The 27182-nt window shown below is 46.9% G+C and overlaps 1 protein-coding gene across 3 annotated transcripts in view; it reads left to right on the top strand.

Moving 5' to 3' along the window:
- Positions 1-27182, top strand: part of LOC139278470 (golgin subfamily B member 1-like) — a 97446-nt gene that overhangs the window by 21791 nt on the left and 48473 nt on the right. For 2 of the 3 annotated variants that reach the window (XM_070897285.1, XM_070897284.1), the window contains 6 exons: positions 220-333; positions 2005-2290; positions 3771-3868; positions 10985-11099; positions 11769-11851; positions 26685-26769. In XM_070897285.1, the coding sequence (XP_070753386.1) occupies positions 220-333; positions 2005-2290; positions 3771-3868; positions 10985-11099; positions 11769-11851; positions 26685-26769 (781 nt within the window). Of the gene's footprint in view, positions 1-219; positions 334-2004; positions 2291-3770; positions 3869-10984; positions 11100-11768; positions 11852-26684; positions 26770-27182 lie in introns of those variants that run through there. The other variant, XM_070897286.1, reaches the window with a different exon arrangement.

Genomic DNA, 27182 nt, shown 5'->3' with positions numbered 1-27182 from the left:
ACTGACTTGTCTCTTTGAACAGAGGCTGCCGGACCTGCTGAGGGTTTGCAGCAATTTCTGTTTTAGTTTTACAGCATCTGCGGTATTTTGATTTCTATTCTGATTTGAGCTGTTGTGTTCCCAGCACTTTCAGCCTTTACTCCAGAATTCCAGAATGTGAGTGTTTCCTTTATTCATCTCTCATTGCTTCCTTTCTTGTACATTTTGTTTTACCTGCAGACGGTGAAATCATTACAAAGAAAACTGGAAGAGAAGGAGGAAGCATTGCTGGGACGAACCCGTGTGGTGGAGATGTTGCAGCAGGAACTAAATGACAGTGATCAGGAGAAAAAGGTGTTGTGACCCAACGGCTTTACATAGAGAGCTGACTTAAAACAATTATTTTTCTTGTTATTGAAAAACTTGGGTGAAATTATGCAGGACAGAACCAAAGATGCACAGAGTAGCAGAGAAGAAAAGATAAATCAGGAGTAGGGATTACATTTTTTTTTAATCATTCTCAGGTTGTGGGTGTCACTGGCAAGACCAGCATTTATTGTCTATCCTTAGTTGCCTTGACAACTGAGTGGCTTGCTAGACCATTTCAAAGGGTAGTTCAGATTTAACCTGATTAGTGTGGAACTGGAGTCACATATAGGCCTGACCGGGTAAGGACGACAGGTTTCTTTCCCTAAAGGACTTTAGTTTTGACAGCAATCCAACAGATTCATGGTCACTTTTACTGATCCTGATATATTTTTTTTCATTACAGTCATGTGTCATGAAACTCCTTTTGAAAGCCTGTAGATTATAGTAGCAAAGAAAGACTGAGGGAGGGGAGGAGGTCCATAGTTTTCAAGTCCTGTGAAAGAGTGAGTTTAGTAGGAAATTGATTTGAAAACTGGGAGGATGAAGGTATGAGGCAGAGTATGCAAGATATATTATTTGGACCTTAAAAGGCACGAGAGAGGAACAATGAAGAGAGTGGTATCCATAAAACAGAGAGGGAGAAGAAAGGTAGCTGCATGGGGAGGGACAGTCAAACCTGCCACAATAGTTCATCGGATAATGCAGTCGGACCCATGGAGTAGATTGTTCTAACATTCGTGAAGCCCACTGAGGACAAGTATTGGCCAAAAGCCTGATGGGGTAAAGGGAAGTCTCAGAAGAGCAATTCCAAGTATTTCTCAAATTAGCCCCACTTAGCAGAGGGATGCTAAAATTGGCCCCAGTGTTGCAGGACTCGGAAGGTTGAAAATGACCCAATGACGCATGTGTGTGGGGACATTGGGTGAGGGCAGGATCGCCCTCGGCTGTGATGCCCACCCTCCTCCCCCCAACCTGGGTCCCACAACACTCAATGTCTGGCCTCACATATAAAGAATAGTCACTGGGATGAAGTACCAGACGGTGACTTTCTCCGATGGAACCATACCCTAGCATGGAGTCCATGTCAAGCAAACCATCATAAACTGATTCACCTTGTCCAGAAACAGTAGAACCAGAGGACATAGCCTGTGCTTAAAGGGGGGAAAATTCAAAACCATGTGCAGAAAGAATATTTCATTGAGCGAGTGGTTAATCTATGGAACAGGCTCCTGCGGGAGATCGTGCAAGAAGTTAATGTTAACTCATTCAAATGCAAATAATATAGATGTCTTTCGAAAAGTAACATTTTGGGATCCAGTACATGAGTAATTTGAGACACGACATGTGGTGAGTGTAGCGTGCTTAGGAGGAACAGGTGACCTTGGACCTATGGTTACCAAAACTCTCCACCACTGGGGGTTTTCCCTCATGTCTGGGTCTATTGTAGGCTAAATGGTAGAGATTGATTGCTGTGATTAGTCAACAACTCCATTCTCATCGTATCAAGCAACTACCAGGATGATAGAAGGTGAATTAAATGGACCTGGGTTTATGTCTAGCACTTATGGTGTTCCTTTGAGTCAGAGCCTGCAGAAGGCAGGAGAAAAGGGGCTCTTAAAGCAAACATTGAATATCTTATCTGCTTTTGTTCTTCAGACCCTCGTGGAAAGGCTGCAAGAGGCGGAGGCCAACAATGCTACTTTACAAGCTGCGCTGGAATCAGAGAGCCTGTCAGCTGAGACACGGCTGAGGGAGGTGACGGAGAAACACGAGACAGAGCTAGTGGAGAAGGATTGCACTGTCACACAGCTGCGGCAAGCACTGCAGGATGCGCAGTCATCCTGTACTGATCTGACAACACAAAGCCAGCAGCTGCAACGTGCGATGGAGGACCGAGAGAGAACATGCAAAACTCTGACCGATAAAATAAAAGAGTTGCAAGGTGAGGAAGCCAAACTCTCAAGGAAATCATGGCTACAATTTCAAGTGTTTGAGTTTGTTTTTTTGTTCAGTGGTTGAATAGAGGTTCTCATGATCTTTCCAATAAACTCCCATTCCAGCGGTGCTTACACTGAGGATTAACAACAACCATGTTTGCCTATTATTTGTTTCCTGGATTAAGCGTAGTCTCACACTACATTGTTGCAGTGATTTTGCAGACTTAACATGCAATATATTTATTTACAATTAAATAAGCATGAACCAGAAAAGTTTGAAAATAGTGCAAGTACAGTCTATAAACATATACACATTGACAAGACTGAAATTGGTCAGTTACTCTATGTAAGAACTTCATAGCTTGAAAGACGCAGCCCTGATTACTGACCAGGCAAATTTAGTTGCTTCAGTCATTCGGTAATTTTGGTATTCGTGTAATACTGCATCAGATCGCCTTCCTACAAGCAGGTAGTTCACAATAAATCTGCATAAATGATACTGAACTCAAACAAACTCCCTTTTTAATCCATTAATTCCTTTGAATTTGCAATTTTCTGATTTATTAAGAAGTACAGACCGAGATTCAGGTCCCGGAGTACAAGAATCCACAATGGCAGGAAAGAATAGGAGATGGGGAAGTAAATCAAGGAGCGCTGGTTTGGTGACGCTAATCTTTTTATATATTACCTTTTCTGACAACTTCACATTTGTCATAGTTAGAGCTATAAATTGGAAAACAGACATTTCAGGCACCCAATGTCAGCATCAAACTCTCCCAGAGCAGGTACAACACAGGCTAGATACAGAGTAAATTTGCCTCTACACTGCCCCATTAAACACTCCCAGGGCAAGTAAAACACAGGTTAGATGCAGAGTAAAGCTCCCTTTACACTCTCCCATCAAATAATCCCAGGACAGGTACAGCACAGGTTAGATACAGAATAAAGTTTGCTCTATACTATCCCATCAAACACTACCAAGAACAAGTACAATATGGGTAAGAGACAGTGTAAAGCTCCCCTTAGCCATATATGCTCTAAGAAAATCATTCCATGCTTCTCTAATTTCTCTACATTACTAAAGTCCCTCATCCTTGGTACCATTCCAGTAAATATCCTCTATACCCTCTCCAAGGCCTAAACATCCTTCCTAAAGTGTGTCCAGAATTGGTCATAATGCTCCAGCTGGGGCCTAACTAGTAATTTATAAAGGTTTAGCGTAACTTCCTTGCTTTTGTACTCCATGGACAAGGATTCTGTATGTTTTAACAGCCTAATAATAATAAAAAAAACTTTTCCTCAATTGTTTGTGGGATTTTGTTTCCACTGCCCTAAGCAGAAGTTTCTTTCATGTGTTGGCCACGGTTCTTGAAGTAGAATTTCCTGGCGTCGCTCCTGAATTCATGTTTTGCCTTTTTGAAAACAGCACCATGAGGACAAAACAGGGAGAAATAAAACTGAGGAAAACTTTTTTCTCTCCTGCAGATGAACTAAAGAAGGTTGAAGAAAGTGAGCAATCAGCATCACAAAGGGAGTCGTCTGTCCGAGTCCAGGACCTTGAAGAGAAAGTCCAATCACTGCAGGTCAGAGAACTATTTCAGGTTGGATGAGGAGAATGGAATTGAATTGAAACAAAGTAGATTCACTGACTGATGCTGAAGCCTGTGCCATAAGCATGGCCTGTCCTCATACCAGTAAGCAGGAAGTTCAGGACTGGCATCGCAGAGGTTCAGGAGCTGCTCGTCAATCTGTTTGAAGCCTTGTGCATGGCATGCAGATGGCTCAGTGTAGAGCTAGGTAGCAGAGACCAACAAGGCCTCCGGTTTGATCCCCACTCTGCTGAGGTAGCTGATCTCAGTTGGTGAGTCAGTAGAAAGATGCAGCTGGATTCAGCCACTGCCGGGCTAGGCAGGTGATAATCAGGCAGGGTTCCTGCTGGAAACTTCATGTGTATTACTGTGGGTGGGACAGGAGTGCGCTCAGCAATGATACCTCTGTAGTTGGGTTACCTAATGACACTGTCTAGCTCACAAATGTAGGTCCTAAAATTTCACATGGACTTTTTTTTGGCATAGTTGTAGAGGTATGTCTGATTTTCTTTTAGTGGCCTGACTGTGCCAAAAAAAAGTTCCACGTTTCTCCGGCATAACCTTTCATTTTGGAGCGGCGCAGATGTCCTTAAGCTCTGTGGGTGGAGCTTAAGGTCTGCGCCGAAAAACTGATGTTGCCAGGGTAACAAGGGACACTGAATTTATCCTGTAGTGTCATTGCTGATTTTTTTTTTTTCCCCCAAGAACTTCTATTTTCATAACAGGTGTAAGTATTCCAAGAGTCTAATTTTAAAAAATTGATTTGTCTCTTTGTAAACTTAACCATGACCACACGATGCCCCACCCACTGCCTGCTGCTTCTATCCCGGGTCGAAAGGCCCCTGCACCGGCCCACTTCTATCTCGGGTCCCCCGCACCAGCCCACTTCTATCTCGGGCCCCCCTGCACCGGCCCACTTCTATCCCAGGTCCCCCGCACCGGCCCACTTCTATCCCGGGCCCCCCCGCACCGGCCCACTTCTATCCCGGGCCCCCCCGCACCGGCCCACTTCTATCCCGGGCCCCCCTGCACCGGCCCACTTCTATCCCGAGCCCCCCCGCACCGGCCCACTTCTATCCCGGGCCCCCCCGCACCGGCCCACTTCTATCCCGGGCTCCCCCGCACCGGCCCACTTCTATCTCGGGCCCCCCCGCACTGGCCCACTTCTATCCCGGGCTCCCCCGCACCGGCCCACTTCTATCCCGAGCCCCCCCGCACCGGCCCACTTCTATCCCGGGCCCCCCCGCACCGGCCCACTTCTATCCCGGGCCCCCCTGCACCGGCCCACTTCTATCCCGAGCCCCCCCGCACCGGCCCACTTCTATCCCGGGCTCCCCCGCACCGGCCCACTTCTATCCCGAGCCCCCCCGCACCGGCCCACTTCTATCCCGGGCCCCCCCGCACCGGCCCACTTCTATCTCGAGCCCCCCCGCACCGGCCCACTTCTATCCCGAGCCCCCCCGCACCGGCCCACTTCTATCCCGGGCCCCCCCGCACCGGCCCACTTCTATCCCGAGCCCCCCCGCACCGGCCCACTTCTATCTCGAGCCCCCCCGCACCGGCCCACTTCTATCCCGAGCCCCCCCGCACCGGCCCACTTCTATCCCGGGCCCCCCCGCACCGGCCCACTTCTATCCCGAGCCCCCCCGCACCGGCCCACTTCTATCCCGGGCTCCCCCGCACCGGCCCACTTCTATCCCGGGCTCCCCCGCACCGGCCCACTTCTATCCCGGGCCCCCCCGCACTGGCCCACTTCTATCCCGGGCCCCCCCGCACCGGCCCACTTCTATCCCGGGCTCCCCCGCACCGGCCCACTTCTATCCCGGGCCGATAGGACACTGCAGTGGCCCGCTTCAATCGTGGGCCGAAAGGCCCCCACCCTATCGCCCACCCCCACCGGTGTCGTCTTCAGCTCTGCTGAAACAATGGCGTGTTCTCTGTGCCGATTTCCTTAAATGTAGGTAGAGATTTTCAGAAGGGTGCAATGCGCCATTTTAGAAAAAAAAATCATACTTGGCCAAACTCACTTAAATAGCAGGAAATGGCGCACCTGGCAGGTTCTGCCCCCAGTGGCGTAAAAAGATCGTGAGCTAAAAAAATCGGATGTACCTACTTCAGAATGGCGAAGAAATCTTGGCGAAACTTGCAGATTTTGGACTGCTCCAAAAAAACAGCGTAGGCCAAAAAAACGCCCTCTCTGCCTGCCTCGCGCCCCCTCCAGCTATCTCTCCCGTCGCCCCCTCCTCTATCCATTACTTCCTCCCTCCCACCATCCAAGCACAATTCCTTGTCTCTATTTGCTGTGCTTGGTGCTGCTGCTGCCCTGGAGCTTGACAGCCAGTGACCAGCACTGAGCATTTGTGCGCCACAGGGACAGCACAGAACACACTGGAGATCAACTAGTCGTTAGAAAGCAAATAAATAATCTCAATAACTAGGGCAGGCCGTCAGAGTGTTGATCTAATCTTTAGTTTTCAGATGACTGGAAGCTTTGCTGGCAGAGTTTGTGATATCATCGGAATCTCCCATCCCTCGCATAGTGGGTTTTTGCCCACAGTCACCCAGTTATCTCCTCCTGAAGACCCTGAGGCTCAAAGGAGCACGACTCCATGGCACTGACTGCTCTCTAGCACTTCACCCGTTCTTTGTGTGTGAGCCTAGACTATGCGTGTTGGCAGGCTGTTCGACCGTGTGGAGCATCACAACTGAGCACGATCCTGGCCTCGCCCAACATCCATGCCTGGGGCTCTCTCCAGCAGGGGTTAGTGAATAAGTGGTCAGGGATGGGAGCTGAGGCCAACTAGTAATCCAACTGGGCCCAGCTAACCCAGGACAGACTGGGGCTGGAAGCTCCGAAGTTCTGCCGTGTGTATCAATACCACACCCTGGCGTACATTTGGGAGCTTTTGGATAAAGCTTTTTAATTCCTCTGAAAGTTAATACGTTGTCCTCGCTACATTTCATGGGTATCAATGCTTTATTCGGTTACCCCTGTTTCTGTGCAGTCTCGGCACACTGCATTGGGATTAATGCAGCACGTGTTTGCCATTCCCTCGTGCATTAAGTAAGGAAATGAAGGTGCAAAATAACATTACTGCTTCAAACCTGCAGCTGAGCAGCTATTTCAGGACTGAGATTAAGCCTTAAGCAGCTTGGGTTGTAAACTGTCTCTGTGCCACTTCTAATTTCCTGGTTAGGTGTCAATCTTGCTTACGCAGTTGGATTTCACTGGTTATTGATGCTTGTTCCCAGTTGATTCTAACTGCTGAGTGAACCAGCAGATGCTACAGTATAGTAATTCAACGGCACCTAGACGAGTAATGGCTCAAACCATATTGCTGCTCACATTTTTATTTATGTGCAGTACATCTGCCTTTATTTCCCCCAGACGAGACTTCTCCAAGTCCCTTCTTTAGACCTCCCTGGCGTCATCCTTAAGAAATACCAGCTCTTCCCAACTCTATTGCCTATCCTTAGTCCTTTTTGCCCATCACTCACCATCTTCCATTGTCTCCCATTCTCCAATACACCAAATTCAACAACCTTGTTCTTTTTTATAAATCCTTCCATGGCCTCCCACCCTACCTCTGTAGCCTCCTCCAGCTATCTGTCCCAGCCCATATCCGTCTGTTCTCCAGCTCTGGCCCCCTGTACACCTTCCCTCCCCTCACTCCACCAGTAAAGGTGGAGCCTTCAGCCATCTTTGCCCCAATCTCTGAGACTCCTCCTTGAATCTCTTTGTCTGCCTACTTCCCTCCCCGCCTTTAAAAGCCTTCTCTAATCCTGATTATGCATTCAGTGACCTCTCCTGACCCTTCCACCATCCCTGCTCCGTGACCGTTACTCCTCGGTTGTCATCGTTTCTTTTGTATGGTAGTCGCAAAGCAAATCAAATATCAATATCTAAATCAGATATCCAGGCCAAAGCTTCCAGTGTAACCGCGTGGATATCTTGTAGGCTGCCTACACATTTCCTCTGAGGGCAGTGCTCAATGATGTGCTCCAGGGTCTGATTAGAAGTTCCACAGTCGCACGATGGGGCTGCTTTAATCTTCCATCTATGGAGAAGGTGGCAACATCTACCATGACCAGTTCTGAGGTGGTTGATGGCTGTCCACTGTTTGCGAGGAAGGTTTGATCCTTCAGGTTGTACTGTGGGGTTCTCTATAAGGAATCCATTCTGTATGCCACAGTTCTTCCAAGCATTTCGCCATCGGTCATCAAGGCTGAGGGGAGATCGCTGAAGGGCTTCGGTGACGGTCCAAAATGGCCTCCTAGATTTGAGACGGGTTGGTCGTGGGTTGTGCGAGTCGGCCTGGATCGGCATGTCTTTGCTGGTGTATATTCTCTGGAGACTGCATATTCGCGGCTTAGGTGTGGCGGTGCGATGTTTGTAAGGAGCATTTTTGGGGGATGGTTTACCTCTGCGCCGTAAAAGGAGACTTTCAAAGTTTGGTTTGCTTAATGGTGTTGAGGTGGGAAATCGAGGTGATGGTCTTTTGCAGGTTTGGCCAAAGTCGCCATCGGCAGAAGTAGGCCTCCATCCTCTGTAAATCCCTGGTCAGGGTCTCCTCGGTGACAGACAGATTCATGTTTTGAGTGGCCAAGACAATGTCATCAGTGTATACGAACTTGAGGAACTCTGTTTCTGGCAGGTTACTGGTGTAAACGTTGAATAATATGAGTGCCAGGACAGAACTTTGTGGGAGCCTGTTGTTCAGTCACCGTGGGACATTTTCTATGTTAAACGTTGTGTGATGTGGGGTTGGGGGGAGGTGGGGTGGCGGGTGATAGCAAGTTCCTGCATTATTTCCATAACCAGTTCTGCATCATTCCTGGGTTTTGTTTAGAATGTATAAATGGACAGTGTCTGCTGGATGTATAGTTCTGTTCATATTTGAAGCAGAGGAAGATAAAAGACTATGGGGAAAGAACAGGGCAGTGGGATTATTTTTGAATGGCCTCCTTGTGAGCTGTGTAAGTTTCCATGTTTCTGTTCTTGGAGACTCCTGCAAGTTGGTGTGTCTGGACCTCCCCTTTATCTGTGTGTATATGGTTATGTCTGGGCATCATCTCTTGCATGTTTTCCAATTGCCCACTATACTCAGAAATCTCGGCGCTTCTTTAATTCTGGCCTTCTTGAGCATTCCCGATTTTAATCACTCCACCATTGCTGGCCGTGCCTTCAGCTGCCAAGGCCTTAAGCTCTGAAATTGTTTCCCTAAACCTCTCTACCTCTCTTTCCTCCTATAAGACGCCCCTTAAAATCTACCTCCTTGACCTCTGCCCGAATATCTCATTATATGGTTCGGTGTCAAATGTTTTTTTAACGCTCCTGTAAAGTGCCTTGGGATGTTTTACCATGATAAAGGTGCTATATAAATACAAGTTGTTGTTGTTTCTGTCAACTGCCTCAGTGTCCTGTCTTGTTTCCCATCTGCAATCCCAACTACATTTCAGTGATTCCAACTCTTCCACACCCCCCCCCGGCTCATTGTCCAATCTGTGCATTCTCCAATGCGATGCGGTTTTGCTGAGGATCCCATGCCGCAGGCGTCACCTTCCTTCATGATCTCAGTCACCTCGCAGTTAAAAGGTTTAATCTCCTCCATGTCCTTCAACAGGAAAACAGAAACCTTTCATTTCTGTTGCAGTATTGTACAAACTGGGACAGAATATTATAGTCCACCTGACTCGAGCCAAAGTTCAAGCAATCTCATGTTCTATCTTTATCTCATACACCCCTTTAAAATCTTCTTTCACCAGAATACTATCCAGCTCTCTCTTGAATGTGCCAAAACTATCATCCTCCACTGTCCCCCTGGATAGTCCGTCCCACACATTCCCCACCCTCTGTGGGAAGTTGTTAAATGTAGTATCTCCAAATTTGCGGATGACACTAAGTTGGGTGGCAGTGTGAGCTGCGAGGAGAATGCTATGAGGCTGCAGAGTGACTTGGATAGGTTAGGTGAGTGGGCAAATGCATGGCAGATGAAGTATAATGTGGATAAATGTGAGGTTATCCACTTTGGTTGTAAAAACAGAGAGACAGACTATTATCTGAATGGTGACAGATTAGGAAAAGAGGAGGTGCAACGAGACCTGGGTGTCATGGTACATCAGTCATTGAAGGTTGGCATGCAGGTACAGCAGGCGGTTAAGAAGGCAAATGGCATGTTGGCCTTCATAGCGAGGGGATTTGAGTACAGGGGCAGGGAGGTGTTACTACGGTTGTACAGGGCCTTGGTGAGGCCACACCTGGAGTATTGTGTACAGTTTTGGTCTCCTAACTTGAGGAAGGACATTCTTGCTATTGAGGGAGTGCAGCGAAGATTCACCAGACTGATTCCCGGGATGGCGGGACTGACATATCAAGAAAGACTGGATCAACTGGGTTTGTATTCACTGGAGTTCAGAAAAATGAGAGGGGATCTCATAGAAACTTAAAATTCTGACGGGTTTAGACAGGTTAGATGCAGGAAGAATGTTCCCAATGTTGGGGAAGTCCAGAACCAGGGGTCACAGTCTAAGGATAAGGGGTAAGCCATTTAGGACCGAGATGAGGAGAAACTTCTTCACCCAAAGAGTGGTGAACCTGTGGAATTCTCTACCACAGAAAGTTGTTGAGGCCAATTCACTAAATATATTCAAAAAGGAGTTAGATGTAGTCCTTACTACTAGGGGAATCAAGGGGTCTGGCGAGAAAGCAGGAAGTGGGTACTGAAGTTGCATGTTCAGCCATGAACTCATTGAATGGTGGTACAGGCGCGAAGGGCCGAATGGCCTACTCCTGCACCTATTTTCTATGTTTCTATGTAAATATTTGGATTGGAAATCCTGCATGTAAGCAGTTTCCCGTAATAGTGCAGTTTCAGGCTTTGGCCAGTAGATGGCAGAATGAGGTGAATTTCTGACATCTCTCGCATAACTCTGTCGCTGTCTTGTATATAAAAATAAACTGATATTTGTCAACTGACTGTGGGCAATGTATTTAGTTCCCCATAAAAATCATAATATTGAGGTTCCTATGATCTGAAACAGGATGATCTGTTCCATCCAGTAATTTATGTTTTATTTTTTATTCCTCTCTCCATCCCCCCTGTCTTTCAGACTGCTACTGAGGAGCAGGAGGTGAAATCGCAGAACAGATTGGCAGAGCTGGAGGAGGAGAAAGGAAGCCTTTTGTGGAGGACAATGGACTATGAGGAGGTCAAGACTGAAAATGGTAAATGGGTTTGTTTTAGAATGGAGCTATAGATTCTTAAAACAGATGGATGACCATATAATCTGTATTTTGTGGATGTTAGTCGAGGAAGGTATGTTGCTAGGACACTGGGAGAGCTTCCTGCTCTGTCATGGGATCTTTTATATCCAGCGGAGTAGTGAGAGAGAATTTTGGTGAATGGGTTATTTCCTCACCAACAGGAACACTGCAGACTCTGAAAACACGCAGAGTCCTGCATTTTGTGCGCGGCCTGACCCTTGTACCCGCTGTTGCACGTAGATGTGAGAGCATTGTGGGTTTCTGGAATAAAATAATCCATTGCAAAAATATCACTCACGTGTGACACGCAAAGCTCAGCACCCCACAGAGAATCCCACACATTTCTACACTTAGTTTCATGAAGCACGATTTGCCGCTCAAGTATCATACCTCCAGCCCCTTCCCTGTCTCGGTGTATAGAACTGGGAGAGTCTGGTCTCTGTATAAGTGTAGCGAATTGGGGTCTACCCTCTGTTTTTTGCAGGATTATAAATCCATGCGTAGACGGGAATTGCTAGTGCTTTGAGGCACTGTTGTGTACTGTGCCATTTGTTGCTCCGGTGTGGAAGTGAAGAGTGTCACTAAAAGCAGAAACCAAAACTGAAGATGTCTTCATTTATGTTTCAACAGAACATCTGCGAACCAGGATCAAAGAACTGGAACAACAGACGGAGACTGTGGCATTGGCTCAGGACACTCGGGGGTGTATTCAGGTACTGACAGAAGACCAACTGTTTATCTTCAGGGGCCTCTCTGGGAGCATCATCTCTGTCTGGGTCTGAGCATGACTTCACTGTCCCAGATAGTATGATGGGCAGTCATCATAGGCAGTCCCTCAGAGTCGAGGATGACTTGCTTCCACACTAGAAATTAGTTCTCGGGTGACTGAAGAGTCCAATGTGGGACCCACAGTCTCTGTCACAGGTGGGGCAAACGGTGGTTGAAGGAACAGGTGAGTGGGGTGTCTGGGTTGCTACCCGTGCTCCTTCCGCTGTCGACGCTTGGCTTCAGCTTGCTCTCGGCGAAGAGACTCGAGGTGTTCAGCGCCTTCCCGGATGCTTTTCCTCCACTTTCGGCGGTCTTGGGCCAGGGATTCCCAGGCGTTGGTGGGGATGTTGTATTTTTTCAAGGAGGAGGGTGTCCTTGAAACGTTTCCTCTGCCCACCTGGGGCTCGCTTTCAGGACAAATGGGAATCTGTTCAACCTCCGCCGCCTCCAGGCCAGATCAAAGGCCGTCCCATCCTCTGTCATCGATCTACAGTATGCAGACGATACCTGCGTCTGCACACATTTAGAGGCCGAACTCCCAGCCATCGTCAACACCTTCACTGAGGCTTACGAGAGCATGCGCCTTGCACTAAACATCCGTAAGACAAAGGTCCTCTACCAACCTGCCCCAGCGACACAGCACTGCCTCCGCGGTTATCAAAATCCACGGCGAGGCCTTGGACAATGTGGACCATTTTCCATACCTCGGGAGCCTACTGTCAATAAGGGCCGACATCGACGACGAGGTCCAACACTGCCTTCAGTGATGGGCAGTATAGTTGGAAGAACTGTCTGCACTGTCAGGAGCTGGCACAGGTACGTCGAGGTTCTCCCAGATAGATTATGAGACTTGAAAATAAAGAACTTGCAATTATATAGTGCCTTTCGCAAGCTCAGGATGTCCCAAGTGTAGGCATTGTTGTAAGGTCGGGAAACGTAGCAATCAATTTGTGCAGCATCGAGGAGGCGGAGCGGGAGTTCGTGAGGCCTAGAAAGGCCCAGCAGGAGTCCGGGGATCGGCGGCAGCGTCAAGGAGGCAGAGCGGGTGTTTGTGAGGCCTATAAAGGCCCAGCGGGAGTCCGGGGATCGGCGGCAGCGTCAAGGAGGCAGAGCGGGTGTTTGTGAGGCCTATAAAGGCCCAGCGGGAGTCCGGGGATCGGCGGCAGCGTCGAGGAGGCAGAGAGGGTGTTTGTGAGGCCTATAAAGGCCCAGCGGGAGTCCGGGGATCGGCGGCAGCGTCGAGGAGGCAGAGCGGGGGCAGAAGGTAAACAAAGAAATGGAAAGAAATTGAAAGGTGATGTCACAGCCAAGGGTGTAAATGATTGGCTGGTGATTGGTGAGTAGTTTTTCTTTTTCTTTTCCCGATCAGTAGGTAACCTTTAGCATTGTTGTTGCCAAATTAAGTTAATCTAGGGGTTAAGTCATGGCAGGAGAGCTCGGACATGTGTTATGCTCCTCCTGTGCTATGTGGGAACTCGGGGACGCATCCAGCGTCCCTGACGACTACATGTGCGGGAAGTGTATCCACCTGCAGCACCTGACAGAATGCATTGCGGCACTGGAGCTACGGGTGGATATACTCTGGAGCATCCGCGATGCTGAGGATGTCGTGAATAGCACGTTTAGTGAGTTGGCCACACCGCAGGTAAAGGGTACACAGCCAGATAGGGGATGGGTGACCAACAGGAAGAGCAGTGGAAGGAAGGTAGTGCAGGGGTCCCTTGCATTCATCCCCCTGCACAACAGATACACTGTTTTGGGTACTGTTGAGGGGGATGACTCATCAGGGGAGAGCAGCAGCAGCCAAGTTCATGGCACCGTGGGTGGCTCTGCTGCATAGGAAGGGAGGAAAAAGACTGGGAGAGCTATAGTGGGAGGGGATTCTATTTAAGGGGAATAGATAGACGTTTCTGCGGCCGCAATCGAGACTCCAGGATGATATGTTGGCTCCCTGGTGCAAGGGTCAAGGATGTATCGGAGCGGGTGCAGGACATTTTGAAAAGGGAGGGTGAACAGCCAGTTGTCGTGGTACATATAGGTACCAACGATATAGGTAAAAAAATGGGATGAGGTCCTACAAGCTGAATTTAGGGAGCGAGGAGTTAAACTAAAAAGTAGAACCTCAAAGGTAGTAATTTCAGGATTGCTACCAGTGCCACGTGCTAGTCAGAATAGGAATCGCAGGATAGCTCAGATGAATACGTGGCTTGAGGAGTGGTGCAGAAGAGAGGGATTCAAATTCCTGGGACATTGGAACCGGTTCTGGGGGAGGTGGGACCAGTACAAACCGGACGGTCTGCACCTGGGCAGGACCGGAACCAATATCCTAGGGGGAGTGTTTGCTAGTGCTGTTAGGGAGGGGTTAAATTAATATGGCAGGGGAATGAGAACGTATGCAGGGAGACAGAGGGAAGTAAAGTAGGGGCAGAAGCAAAAGATAGAAAGAAGAAAAATAAAAGTGGAGCGCAGAGAAACCCAAAGCAAAAATCAAAAAGGGCCACATTGCAGCCAAATTCTAAAAGGGCAAAGTGTTAAAAAGACAAGCCTGAATGCTCTGTGCCTCAATGCGAGGAGAATTCGTAATAAGGTGGACGAATTAACTGCATAGGCAGCAATTAATGAATATGATATAATTAGCATCACGGAGACGTGGCTCCAGGGTGGCCAAGTCTGGGAATTCAACATTCAGGAAGGATAGACAGAAAGGAAAAGGAGGTGGGGTAGCGTTGCTGATTAAAGAGGAAATTAACGCAATAGTAAGGAAGGACATTAGCTTGGATGATGTGGAATCTGTATGGGTGGAGCTGCGGAATACCAAAAGGCAGAAAACACTAGTGGGAGTTGTGTACAGACCACCAAACAGCAGTCGTGAGGTTGGGGACAGCATCAAACAAGAAATTAGGGATGTGTGCAATAAAGGTACAGCAGTTATCATGGGGGACTTTAATCTACATATAGATTGGGCTAACCAAACTGGTAGCAATACGATGGAGGAGGATTTCCTGGAGTGTATTAGGAATGGTTTTCTGTCGAGGAACCAACGAGAGGACTGGCCATCCTAGACTGAGTGATGTGTAATGAGAAAAGACTAATTAGCAATCTTGTTGTGCGAGGCCCCTTGGGGAAGAATGACCATAATATGTTAGAATTCCTTATTAAGGTGGAGAGTGACACAGTTAATTCAGAGACTAGGGTCCTGAACTTAAGGAAAGGTAACTTTGATGGTATGAGACATGAATTGGCTAGAATAGACTGGCAAATGATACTTAGAAGGTTGACGGTGGATAGGCAATGGCAAACATGATCACATGGATGAACTTCAACAATTGTACATCCCTGTCTGGAGTAAAAATAAAGGTGGGAAGGTGGCTCAACCGTAGCTAACAAGGGAAATTAAGGATAGTGTTAAATCCAAGGAAGAGACATATAGGTTGGCCAGAAAAAGCAGCAAACCTGAGGACTTGGAGAAATTTAGAATTCAGCAGAGGAGGATTAAAGGTTTAATTAGGAGGGGGGAAAATAGAGTATGAGAGGATGCTTGCCGGGAACATAAAAACTGCAAAAGCTTCTATAGATATATGAAGAGAAAAAGATTCGTGAAGACAAACGTAGGTCCCTTGCAGTCGGATTGAGATGAATTTATAATGGGGAACAAAGAAATGGCAGACCAGTTGAACACATACTTTGGTTCTGTCTTCACGAAGGAAGACACAAATAACCTTCCGGAAGTACTAGGGGACCGAGTGTCTAGTGAGAAGGAGGAGCTGAAGGATATCCTTATTAGGCGGAAAATTGATGGGATTGAAGGCCGATAAATCCCCGGGCTTGATAGTCTGCATCCCAGAGTACTTAAGGAAGTGGCCCTAGAAATAGTGGATGCATTGGTGATCATTTTCCAACAGTCTATCGACTCTGGATCAGTTCTTATGGACTGGAGGGTAGCTAATGTAACACCAATTTTTTAAAAAGGAGGGAGAGAGAAAACGGGTAATTACAGACCGGTTAGCCTGACATCGGTAGTGGGGAAAATGTTGGAATCACTTATTAAAGATGAAATGACAGCGCATTTGGAAAGCAGTGACAGGATCGGTCCAAGTCAACATGGATTTATGAAAGGGAAATCATGCTTGACAAATCTTCTGGATGTAACTAGTAGCGTGTACAAGGGAGAACCAGTGGATGTGGTATATTTGGACTTTCAAAAGGCTTTTGACAAGGTCCCACACAAGAGATTGATGTGCAAAATTAAAGCACATGGTATTGGGGGTAATGTACTGACGTGGATAGAGAACTGGTTGGCAGACAGGAAGCAGAGAGTCGGGAGAAACTGGTCCTTTTCAGAATGGCAGGCAGTGACTAGTGGGGTGCCGCAGGGCTCAGTGCTGGGACCCCAGCTATTTACAATATACATTAATGATTTAGATGAAGGAATTGAGTGTAATATCTCCAAGTTTGCAGATGACACTAAACTGGGTGGCGGTGTGAGCTGTGAGGAGGATGCTAAGAGGCTGCAGGGTGATTTGGACAGGTTAGTTGAGTGGGCAAATGCATGGCAGATGCAGTATAATGTGGATAAATGTGAGGTTATCCACTTTGGGAGCAAAAACACGAAGGCAGAATATTATCTGAATAGCGGCAGATTAGGAAAAGGGGAGATGCAACGAGACCTGGGTGTCATGGTGCATCAGTCATTGAAAGTTGGCATTCAGATACAGTAGGCGGTGAAGAAGGCAAATGGTGTATTCGCTTTCATAGCTAGGAGTTTTGAGTATCGGAGCAGGGAGGTCTTACTGCAGTTGTACAGAGCCTTGGTGAGGCCTCACCTGGAATATTGTGTTCAGTTTTGGTCTCCTAATCTGAGGAAGGACGTTCTTGCTATTGAGGGAGTGCAGCGAAGGTTCACCAGACTGATTCCCGGATGGCTGGACTGACATACGAGGAGAGACTGGATTGACTGGGCCTTTATTCACTGGAGTTTAGAAGGATGAGAGGGGATCTCATCGAAGCATATAAAATTCTGACGGGACTGGACAGGTTAGATGCAGGAAGAATATTCCCGATGTTGGGGAAGTCCAGAACCAGGGGACACAGTCTAAGGATAAGGGATAAGCCATATAGGACTGAGAAGAGGAGAAACTTCTTCACTCGGAGAGTTGTTAACCTGTGGAATTCTCTACCGCAGAGAGTTGTTGATGCCAGTTTGTTGGATGTATTCAAGAGGGAGTTAGATATGGCCCTTACAGCTAAAGGGATCAAGGGATATGGAGAGAAAGCAGGAAAGGCGTACTGAAGTGAATGATCAGCCATGATCTTATTGAATGGTGGTGCAGGCTCGAAGGACCGAATGGCCTACTCCTTCACCTATTTTCTATGTTTTATGCATAGCAAGCTCCCACAAACAGTAGTGAGATAAATGACCAGATAATTATTTTTTAATGATGTTGGTTGAGATTTAAATATTGGTCAGGATACCAGGGAACATTTCCTTGCTCTCTTCGAAATAGGATCTTTTACCTCCACCTGAGAGGACATTTGGGGCCTCAGTTTAACATTTCATCCAAAAGACAACACCTCCAACAGCACAGCACTCTCTCAATACTGCACTAATATGTCAGCTTAGATTATGGGCTCAAGTCTGGAGTGGACCTGAAATCTATATTTGGAAGACTTTTTTAAACTGCAAAATCAATTTTAATTGTATCTGGATTGGTGGGAGAACATAAGAATATAAGAAATAGGAGCAGGAGTAGGCCACCTGGCCCCTCGAGCCCGCTCTGCCATTTAATAAGATCATGGCTGATCTGATCATGGACTCGGCTCCACTTCCCTGCCCGCTCCCCATAAACCCTTTATTCCCTTATCGCTCAAAAATTTGTCTATCTCCGCCTTAAGTATGTTCAATGACCCAGCCTTCACAGCTCTCTGGGGCAGAGAATTCCATAGATTTACAACTCTCTCAGAAAAAATTCCTCCTCATCTCAGTTTTAAATGGGCGGCCCCTTATTCTGCGACTATGTCCCCTAGTTTTAGTTTCCCCTATGAGTTGAAATATCCTCTCTGCATCAACCTTGTCGAGCCCCCTCATTATCTTATATGTTTCGATAAGATCACTTCTCATTCTTCTGAACTTCGGTGTGTATAGGCCCAACTTACTCAATCTATCTTTATAAGTCAACCCCCTCATCTCCAGAATCAACCTAGTGAACCTTCGCTGAACAGCCTCCAATGCAAGTATATCCTTCCTTAAATACGGAGACCAAAACTGTATGCAGTACTCTAGGTGTGGCCTCACCAATACCCTGTGCAGTTGTAGCAAGACTTCTCTGCTTTTATACTCTATTCCCCTTGCAATAAAGGCCAACATTCTATTTGCCTTCCTGATTACTTGCTGTACCTGCATACTAACTTTTTGTGTTTCACGCACAAGGACCCCCAGGTCCCTCTGTCCTGCAGCACTTTGCAATTTTTCTCCCATTTAAATTATAATTTGCTTTTCTATTTTTTTCTGCCAAAGTGGATAACCTCACATTTTCTGACATTATACTTCATCTGCCAAATTTTTGCCCACTCACTAAACCTGTATATATCCCTTTGCAGATTTTTTGTGTCCTTCTCACAATTTGCTTTCCCACCCATTTTTGTATCATCAGCAAACTTTGCGAAATTATACTCGGTCCCTTCATCCAAGTCATTAATATAGATTGTAAATAGTTGAGGATCCAGCACCAATCCCTGCGGCACCCCACTAGTCACTGTTTGCCAACCGGAAAATGACTCATTTATCCCGACTCTCTGTTTTCTGTTAGTTAGCCAATCCTCTATCCATGCTAATGTATTACCCCCAACCCCGTGAACTTTTATCTTGTGCAGTAACCTTTTATGTGGCACCATATTGAATGCCTTCTGGAAATCCAAATACACCACATCCGCGAGTTCCCCCTTATCCACCCTGCTTGTTATATCCTCAAAGAACTCCAGCAAATTTGTCAAATGTGATTTCCCTTTCATACAACCATGCTGACTCTGCTTGATTGAATTATACTTTTCTAAATGTCTGACTACTGCTTCCTTAATAATGGACTCCCCAACGACAGATGTTGGGCTAACTGGTCTATAGTTTCCTGCTTTTTGTTTGCCTCTTTTTTTAAATAGGTATGCTACATTTGCGGTTTTCCAATCCGCTGGGAGCGCCCCAGAATCCAGGGAATTTTGGTAGATTACAACCAATGCATCCACTCTCTCTGCAATCAGTTCTTTTAAGACCCTGGGATGTAAGCCATCAGGTCCAGGGGACTTGTCCGCCTTTAATCCCATTATTTTACCAAGTACTACTTCATTAGTGATAGTTCCTCCCTATAGCCCCTTGATTATCCACTATTGGGATGTTTTTAGTGTCTTCTACCATGAAGACCGAAAGAAAATATTTGTTCAACGTCTCTGTTCTCCATTATTAATTCCCCTGTCTCATCTTCTGGGGGACCATAGGGAGAGTTAGAGTACAAGAGGGATGGACTTTTGTAGGAGCGTTGGGGTGCCAGAGGCATGGGATTTTATAGGAAAGTTAGGGTACTACATTGTAGGAGAGTTGGAGTACTAGAGGGATGGACGTTTATAGGAGAATTGCGGTACTAGAGGGTTGGGCCTCAATGGGAGAGTTAGGGTATGAAACAGGTGAGCTTCGATGGACTGACCGGCCTTTTCTCATCCTTGACTTTTCTTATGTTCTTGTGTCAACTGCCTGTTTCAACCTCCACCCCATTGGATTAGGCTAGATCTAAGATGGGTCGATGTGAATGGTGGGGTTGTGATAACCAGACTGCAACACCAATCCTTGGAGACTGATTTGTATGTTAAAGCAAGAAAAGAAATGTATTTAAGTCGAGCCTCATTACCTTGTCAGAATATCCCAAAGCAGCGCAGTCACTGTTATGTAATTGATCATTGAACGAAAAGGAGGGACTCTAAAAATGGAACTCGGTGTCTGATGCAGTGCGCTGTGTATAAGGGATCTGAGGTAACTATGTGGGAGCTGAGATGCTTCAAGCCTTAATGTAGGAGTTAATAGGCTTTCAGTCAGAGAACATAGCTTAAAATATATAGCTTGGCCCAGTACTGCAGCTGGTTGATTCCCTCTCAGCTGATTAACACAGGGTTATTGGAGGTCGCTTTACTGCATCGTAAGTGGGAACAATTTCATAACCTGCGCGCGCACGCAAACCGAGACGCACGTTCACACGCACAGTTGCATGCACACCACTACTTAAACTCTCCCAAGGGCGCTGTTGGTTAACACATCACTGTGTAGTTCTGAGCCATACAGACCAGGAGGTTCGAGATTTGATCCCTGATCTGTGCTATTACATGATCTCATTGGGAAGTTGCAGTTGACTCCAGTGGCCCTGTGCTAAAGAGAAATTAAAATCAGTCTGGCTTCCTGCTCCTGATTGATATCCAGGCTCACACAGTTGCACTGTGTCGACCGATTGAAGGACAATGGTGTGGCCAGTACCAATGGTGTGACCGAGTCGATACCGACCCGCCACGCGTAAGATGTGGAGATTTCTCGTAAATAGCGAAGCCATGAGTCAATCATGCCAACCTCATGTGGAGAGATGTGTCTTCTAGCCAATATGGAATACTTCTACGATCGCAACTGAAAATAACCAATCCTTAATGCGGAGAAATTCAGACTAGAAACATAGAAACATAGAAAATAGGTGCAGGAGCAGGCCATTCAGCCCTTCGAGCCTGCACCGCCATTCAATGAGTTCATGGCTGAACATGAAACTTCAGTACCCCATTCCTGCTTTCTCGCCATAACCCTTGATCCCCCGAGTAGTAAGGACTTCATCTAACTCCCTCTTGAATATATTTAGTGAATTGGCCTCAACTACTTTCTGTGGTAGAGAATTCCACAGGTTCACCACTCTCTGGGTGAAGAAGTTTCTCCTCATCTCGGTCCTAAATGGCTTACCCCTTATCCTCAGACTGTGACCCCTGGTTCTGGACTTCCCCAACATTGGGAACATTCTTCCTGCATCTAACCTGTCTAAACCCGTCAGAATTTTAAACGTTTCTATGAGGTCCCCTCTCATTCTTCTGAACTCCAGTGAATACAAGCCCAGTTGATCCAGTCTTTCTTGATAGGTCAGTCCCGCCATCCCGGGAATCAGTCTGGTGAATCTTCGCTGCACTCCCTCAATAGCAAGAATGTCCTTCCTCAAGTTAGGAGACCAAAACTGTACACAATACTCCAGGTGTGGCCTCACCAAGGCCCTGTACAACTGTAGCAACACCTCCCTGCCCCTGTATTCAAATCCCCTCGCTATGAAGGCCAACATGCCATTTGCTTTCTTAACCGCCTGCTGTACCTGCATGCTAACCTTCAATGACTGATGTACCATGACACCCAGGTCTCGTTGCACCTTCCCTTTTCCTAATCTGTCACCATTCAGATAATAGTCTGTCTCTCTGTTTTTACCACCAAAGTGGATAACCTCACATTTATCCACATTATACTTCATCTGCCATGCATTTGCCCACCCACCTAACCTATCCAAGTCACTCTGCAGCCTAATAGCATCCTCCTCGCAGCTCACACTGCCACCCAACTTAGTGTCATCCGCAAATTTGGAGATACTGCATTTAATCCCCTCGTCTAAATCATTAATGTACAATGTAAACAGCTGGGGCCCCAGCACAGAACCTTGCGGCACCCCACTAGTCACTGCCTGCCATTCTGAAAAGTACCTGTTTACTCCTACTCTTTGCTTCCTGTCTGACAACCAGTTCTCAATCCACGTCAGCACACTACCCCCAATCCCATGTGCTTTAACTTTGCACATTAATCTCTTGTGTGGGACCTTGTCGAAAGCCTTCTGAAAGTCCAAATATACCACATCAACTGGTTCTCCTTTGTCCACTTTACTGGAAACATCCTCAAAAAATTCCAGAAGATTTGTCAAGCATGATTTCCCTTTCACAAATCCATGCTGACTTGGACCTATCATGTCACCATTTTCCAGATGCACTGCTATGACATCCTTAATAATTGATTCCATCATTTTACCCACTACTGAGGTCAGGCTGACCGGTCTATAATTCCCTTTTTTCTCTCTCCCTCCTTTTTTAAAAAGTGGGGTTACATTGGCTACCCTCCACTCCATAGGAACTGATCCAGAGTCAATGGAATGTTGGAAAATGACTGTCAATGCATCCGCTATTTCCAAGGCCACCTCCTTAAGTACTCTGGGATGCAGTCCATCAGGCCCTGGGGATTTATCGGCCTTCAATCCCATCAATTTCCCCAACACAATTTCCCGACTAATAAAGATTTCCCTCAGTTCCTCCTCCTTACTTAGACCCTCTGACCCCTTTTATATCCGGAAGGTTGTTTGTATCCTCCTTAGTGAATACCGAACCAAAGTACTTGTTCAATTGGTCTGCCATTTCTTTGTTCCCCGTTATGACTTCCCCTGATTCTGACTGCAGGGGACCTACGTTTGTCTTTACTAACCTTTTTCTCTTTACATACCTATAGAAACTTTTGCAATCCACCTTAATGTTCCCTGCAAGCTTCTTCTCGTACTCCATTTTCCCTGCCCTAATCAAACCCTTTGTCCTCCTCTGCTGAGTTCTAAATTTCTCCCAGTCCCCAGGTTCGCTGCTATTTCTGGCCAATTTGTATGCCACTTCCTTGGCTTTAATACTATCCCTGATTTCCCTAGATAGCCACGGTTGAGCCACCTTCCCTTTTTTATTTTTACGCCAGACAGGAATGTACAATTGTTGTAATTCATCCATGCGGTCTCTAAATGTCTGCCATTGCCCATCCACAGTCAACCCCCTAAGTATCATTCGCCAATCTATCCTAGCCAATTCACGCCTCATACCTTCAAAGTTACCCTTCTTTAAGTTCTGGACCATGGTCTCTGAATTTACTGTTTCATTCTCCATCCTAATGCAGAAATCCACCATATTATGGTCACTCTTCCCCAAGGGGCCTCGCACAATGAGATTGCTAATTAATCCTCTCTCATTACACAACACCCAGTCTAAGATGGCCTCCCCCCTAGTTGGTTCCTCAACATATTGGTCTAGAAAACCATCCCTTATGCACTCCAGGAAATCCTCTTCCACCGTATTGCTTCCAGTTTGGCTAGCCCAATCTATGTGCATATTAAAGTCACCCATTATAACTGCTACACCTTTATTGCATGCACCCCTAATTTCCTGTTTGATGCCCTCCCCAACATCCCTATTTCTGTTTTGAGGTCTGTACACAACTCCTACTAACGTCTTTTGCCCTTTGGTGTTCTGCAGCTCTACCCATATAGATTCCACATCATCCAAGCTAATGTCTTTCCTAACTATTGCATTAATCTCCTCTTTAACCAACAATGCTACCCCACCTCCTTTTCCTTTTATTCTATCCTTCCTGAATGTTGAATACCCCTGAATGTTGAGTTCCCAGCCCTGATCATCCTGGAGCCACGTCTCCGTAATCCCAATCACATCATATTTATTAACATCTATTTGCACAATTAATTCATCCACCTTATTGCGGATACTCCTTGCATTAAGACACAAAGCCTTCAGGCTTGTTTTTTTAACACCCTTTGTCCTTTTAGAATTTTGCTGTACAGTGGCCCTTTTTGTTCTTTGCCTTGGGTTTCTCCGCCCTCCACTTTTCCTCATCTCCTTTCTGTCTTTTGCTTTTGTCTCCTTTTTGTTTCCCTCTGTCTCCCTGCATTGGTTCCCATCCCCCTGCCATATTAGTTTAAATCCTCCCCAACAGCACTAGCAAACACTCCCCCTAGGACATTGGTTCCGGTCCTGCCCAGGTGCAGACCGTCCGGTTTGTACTGGTCCCACCTCCCCCAGATCCGGTCCCAATGCCCCAGGAATTTGAATCCCTCCCTGCTGCACCACTGCTCAAGCCACGTATTCATCTGCGCTATCCTGCGATTCCTACTCTGACTATCACGTGGCACTGGTAGCAATCCCGAGATTACTACTTTTGAGGTCCTACTTTTTAATTTAGCTCCTAGCTCCTTAAATTCGTTTCGTAGGACCTCATCCCTTTTTTTAACCTATGTCGTTGGTACCAATGTGCACCACGACAACTGGCTGTTCTCCCTCCCATTTCAGAATGTCCTGCACCCGCTCCGAGACATCCTTGACCCTTGCACCAGGGAGGCAACATACCATCCTGGAGTCTCGGTCGCGGCCGCAGAAACGCCTATCTATTCCCCTCACAATTGAATCCCCTATCACTATTGCTGTCCCACTCTTTTTCTTGCCCTCCTGTGCAGCAGAGCCAGCCACGGTGCCATGAACTTGGCTGCTGCTGCCCTCCCCTGATGAGTCATCCCCCCCAACAGCACTCAAAGCAGTGTATCTGTTTTGCAGGGGGATGACCACAGGGGACCCCTGCACTACCTTCCTTGCACTACTCTTCCTGCTGGTCTTCCATTCCCTAGCTGGCTGTGGACCCTTTCCCTGCGGTAAGACCAACTCACTACACGTGATACTCACGTCATTCTCAGCATCGTGGATGCTCCAGAGCGAATCCACCCTCAGCTCCAACTCCGCAACGCGGACAGTCAGGAGCTTGAGGTGGACACACTTCCCGCACACGTAGTCGTCAGGGACACCGGAAGTGTCCCTGAGTTCCCACATGGTACAGGAGGAGCATAACACCCGACCGAGCTCTCCTGCCATGACTTAACCCTTAGATACACTTAAATTGGCAACAACAATGTTAAAAGTTACTGACTAATATAAGAAGAAAAAGAAAAACTACTCACCAATCACCAGCCAATCACTTACCCCCTAGGCTGTGACATCACCTTTGTTTTTTTCTTTGCCTTCTCCCTGTAGCTGCACCGGCACGCCTCTCGCCGACCCCGGACTCGCGCTGCTCTGAGCTCCCGCCTCCTCGACTGACTGCTCGAACTGCTCGACTCCCGCTGGCCTTTATAGGCCTCTCGCCGACCCCGGACTCGCGCTGCTCTGAGCTCCCGCCTCCTCGACTGACTGCTCGAACTGCTCGACTCCCGCTGGCCTTTATAGGCCTCTCGCCGACCCCGGACTCGCGCTGCTCCGAGCTCCCGCCTCCTCGACTGACTGCTCGAACTGCTGACTCCCGCTGGCCTTTTGTGTCCAGCTTGTTTGCCTCCTCTTCTGGCTCTTCGCTGGGGTACGGCTCCATGGGCACATGAGCCCTTTGATACCTCCTGTGAACCTAGAGGCTGAGTGACACCATGATAGTCAAATGTGAGGGGGAGTCATGGCTGAACCCAACTGAGATCCGCAGGTGCACTTTCCAGCATTGATCAAGAGCAAGGGTTATGGATCAAAGGCGGTTAATGGAATTGAGATACAGATCAACCATGATCTAATTGAATAATGGAGCAGGCTCGAGGGGCTGAATGGCCTACTCATGTTTCTATGTTCATCCCATCTCCTGGTTATTTGCTGCTTCCTCACCCAGTGCAGTACAATGAGCCCAATTGCAGTGCCTATATGGAGATCAGTTAACTCAGCACAAGTTCCTGGTCTGTTTAGCTGAGCACCAGGCTGGGAACAACATTTTACTTATTGCATAGAATTACATTGAATTTACAGCAGAGAAACGGGCCATTCGGCCCAACTGGTCTGTGCTGGTGTTTATGGTCCACATGAGCCTCCGCCCACCCCTTTTCATCTAACCTTCTGTTCCTTTCTCCCTCATATATTTGTCTAGCTGCCACTTAAATGCATCTGTGCTGTTTGCCTCAACTACTCCTTGTGGTAGCATGTTCCACATTCTTGCCACTCTCTGGGAATTCTCCTGAATTCCTTATTGGATTTATTAGTGATTATCTTATATTTATGACCCTAGTTTTGGTCTCCCCTACAAGTGGAAACATTTTCTCTACATCTACCCCATCAAACCCTTTCATGATCTTAAAGACCTCCATCAGGTCACCACTCAGCCTTCTCTTTTCTAGACAAAAGAGCCCCAGCCTGTTCAGTCTTTCTTTATAGTTATAACCTCTCAGTTTTGGTGTTCTTAAATGGAGTGATTGCTGCCAATGAACCGGAAGCTGCACAGCAGCATTCTGCGCATAACTGTCGGGTCCCAAATGTAAAAAATAACGCTCGCCACAACAGATGGAGGATCCGAGAAGTGCTGAAGCACATCACTAATAAAGTTTCATTAACGTTGGAGATTCCCAGTCTACCGTCCTTACAACCGTTACAAGAATCTCCGAATGCTTCTAGTCTCAGAAGAATAATTTGTTATATATTAACAAACCCTGTACCCATGGACAAAATAGACAGTGCTGGGGTCAAACTATTCCCCACCTGAAAACTGCCAACTCTGACCAACCACAATTTAGTCCACCAGCATGTGGCTCACACCTGAGTAATTTCTACAATTCACACAATTAATAACTTAAACTACAACTGAAAAAGATTTTTTTATACGCTTCTTTATTCCTCATTTTAGGAAGTCCGGTGACAACAAACAAATAAAATATGAACTGCACATGGGCAACCACTTCCGGTTCGTTGGCAACAGTCTGATCCATTCTTAAATTATATCAATTCTAATTAGAGAATTTGGCACCAGTTACAGGAGAAAATGTACAGTGAGTATAACTGAAGCTGGCTTAAGGATTCAGGGCCTCAGGGATTTTATAAGTTGAGGGAACTTAATTTTCTTTTTCTGTTTTATCTCTGCAAAAGCATTGATGTTAATTATGACTTGTGCTTCTGTTCTCTATTTAGGCTGGAGACACTAGCAGCAAATTATTGGACACCATGGTACTGGACCAAGCAACCCAGTCAAGAGACATTTCACCAGGGGGCGCAGGTAATGATGGTGGTTGGCCAGGATTGGAGAAGGAGAAGTGTTAGCTGTGCTTGAAGAAGTCCAATTATTACAGATGAAAAACATAAGAACATAAGAAATAAGAGCAGGAGTAGGACATTTGGCCCCTCGAGCCTGCTCCGCCATTTAATAAGATCATGGCTGATCTGATCATGGACTCAGCTCCACTTCCCTGCCCGCTAAAAGGAAACCAGTTGTTGATCTGGAGCCTGAAATTTACACCAGTTCTGTTGGACCAGGGTAGCAGCCAAACACCAAAACCGTGCTCCAGACCCCAGACTGTAAGCATTGTGACTGGAGATCCACTAGTATCAGTATAAAATCAGCTGTTACTTTATTTTATTGAGGGGGATCTTACTTTGCAGGTCCTGGGGCAGATTCATTGTTTAAACTTC

Source organism: Pristiophorus japonicus, chromosome 13 (assembly GCF_044704955.1).
Source record: "Pristiophorus japonicus isolate sPriJap1 chromosome 13, sPriJap1.hap1, whole genome shotgun sequence".
NCBI lineage: Eukaryota > Metazoa > Chordata > Chondrichthyes > Pristiophoridae > Pristiophorus > Pristiophorus japonicus.
Note: the sequence above shows the minus strand (reverse complement) of the source record. Positions and strands in the feature narration are given on the sequence as shown.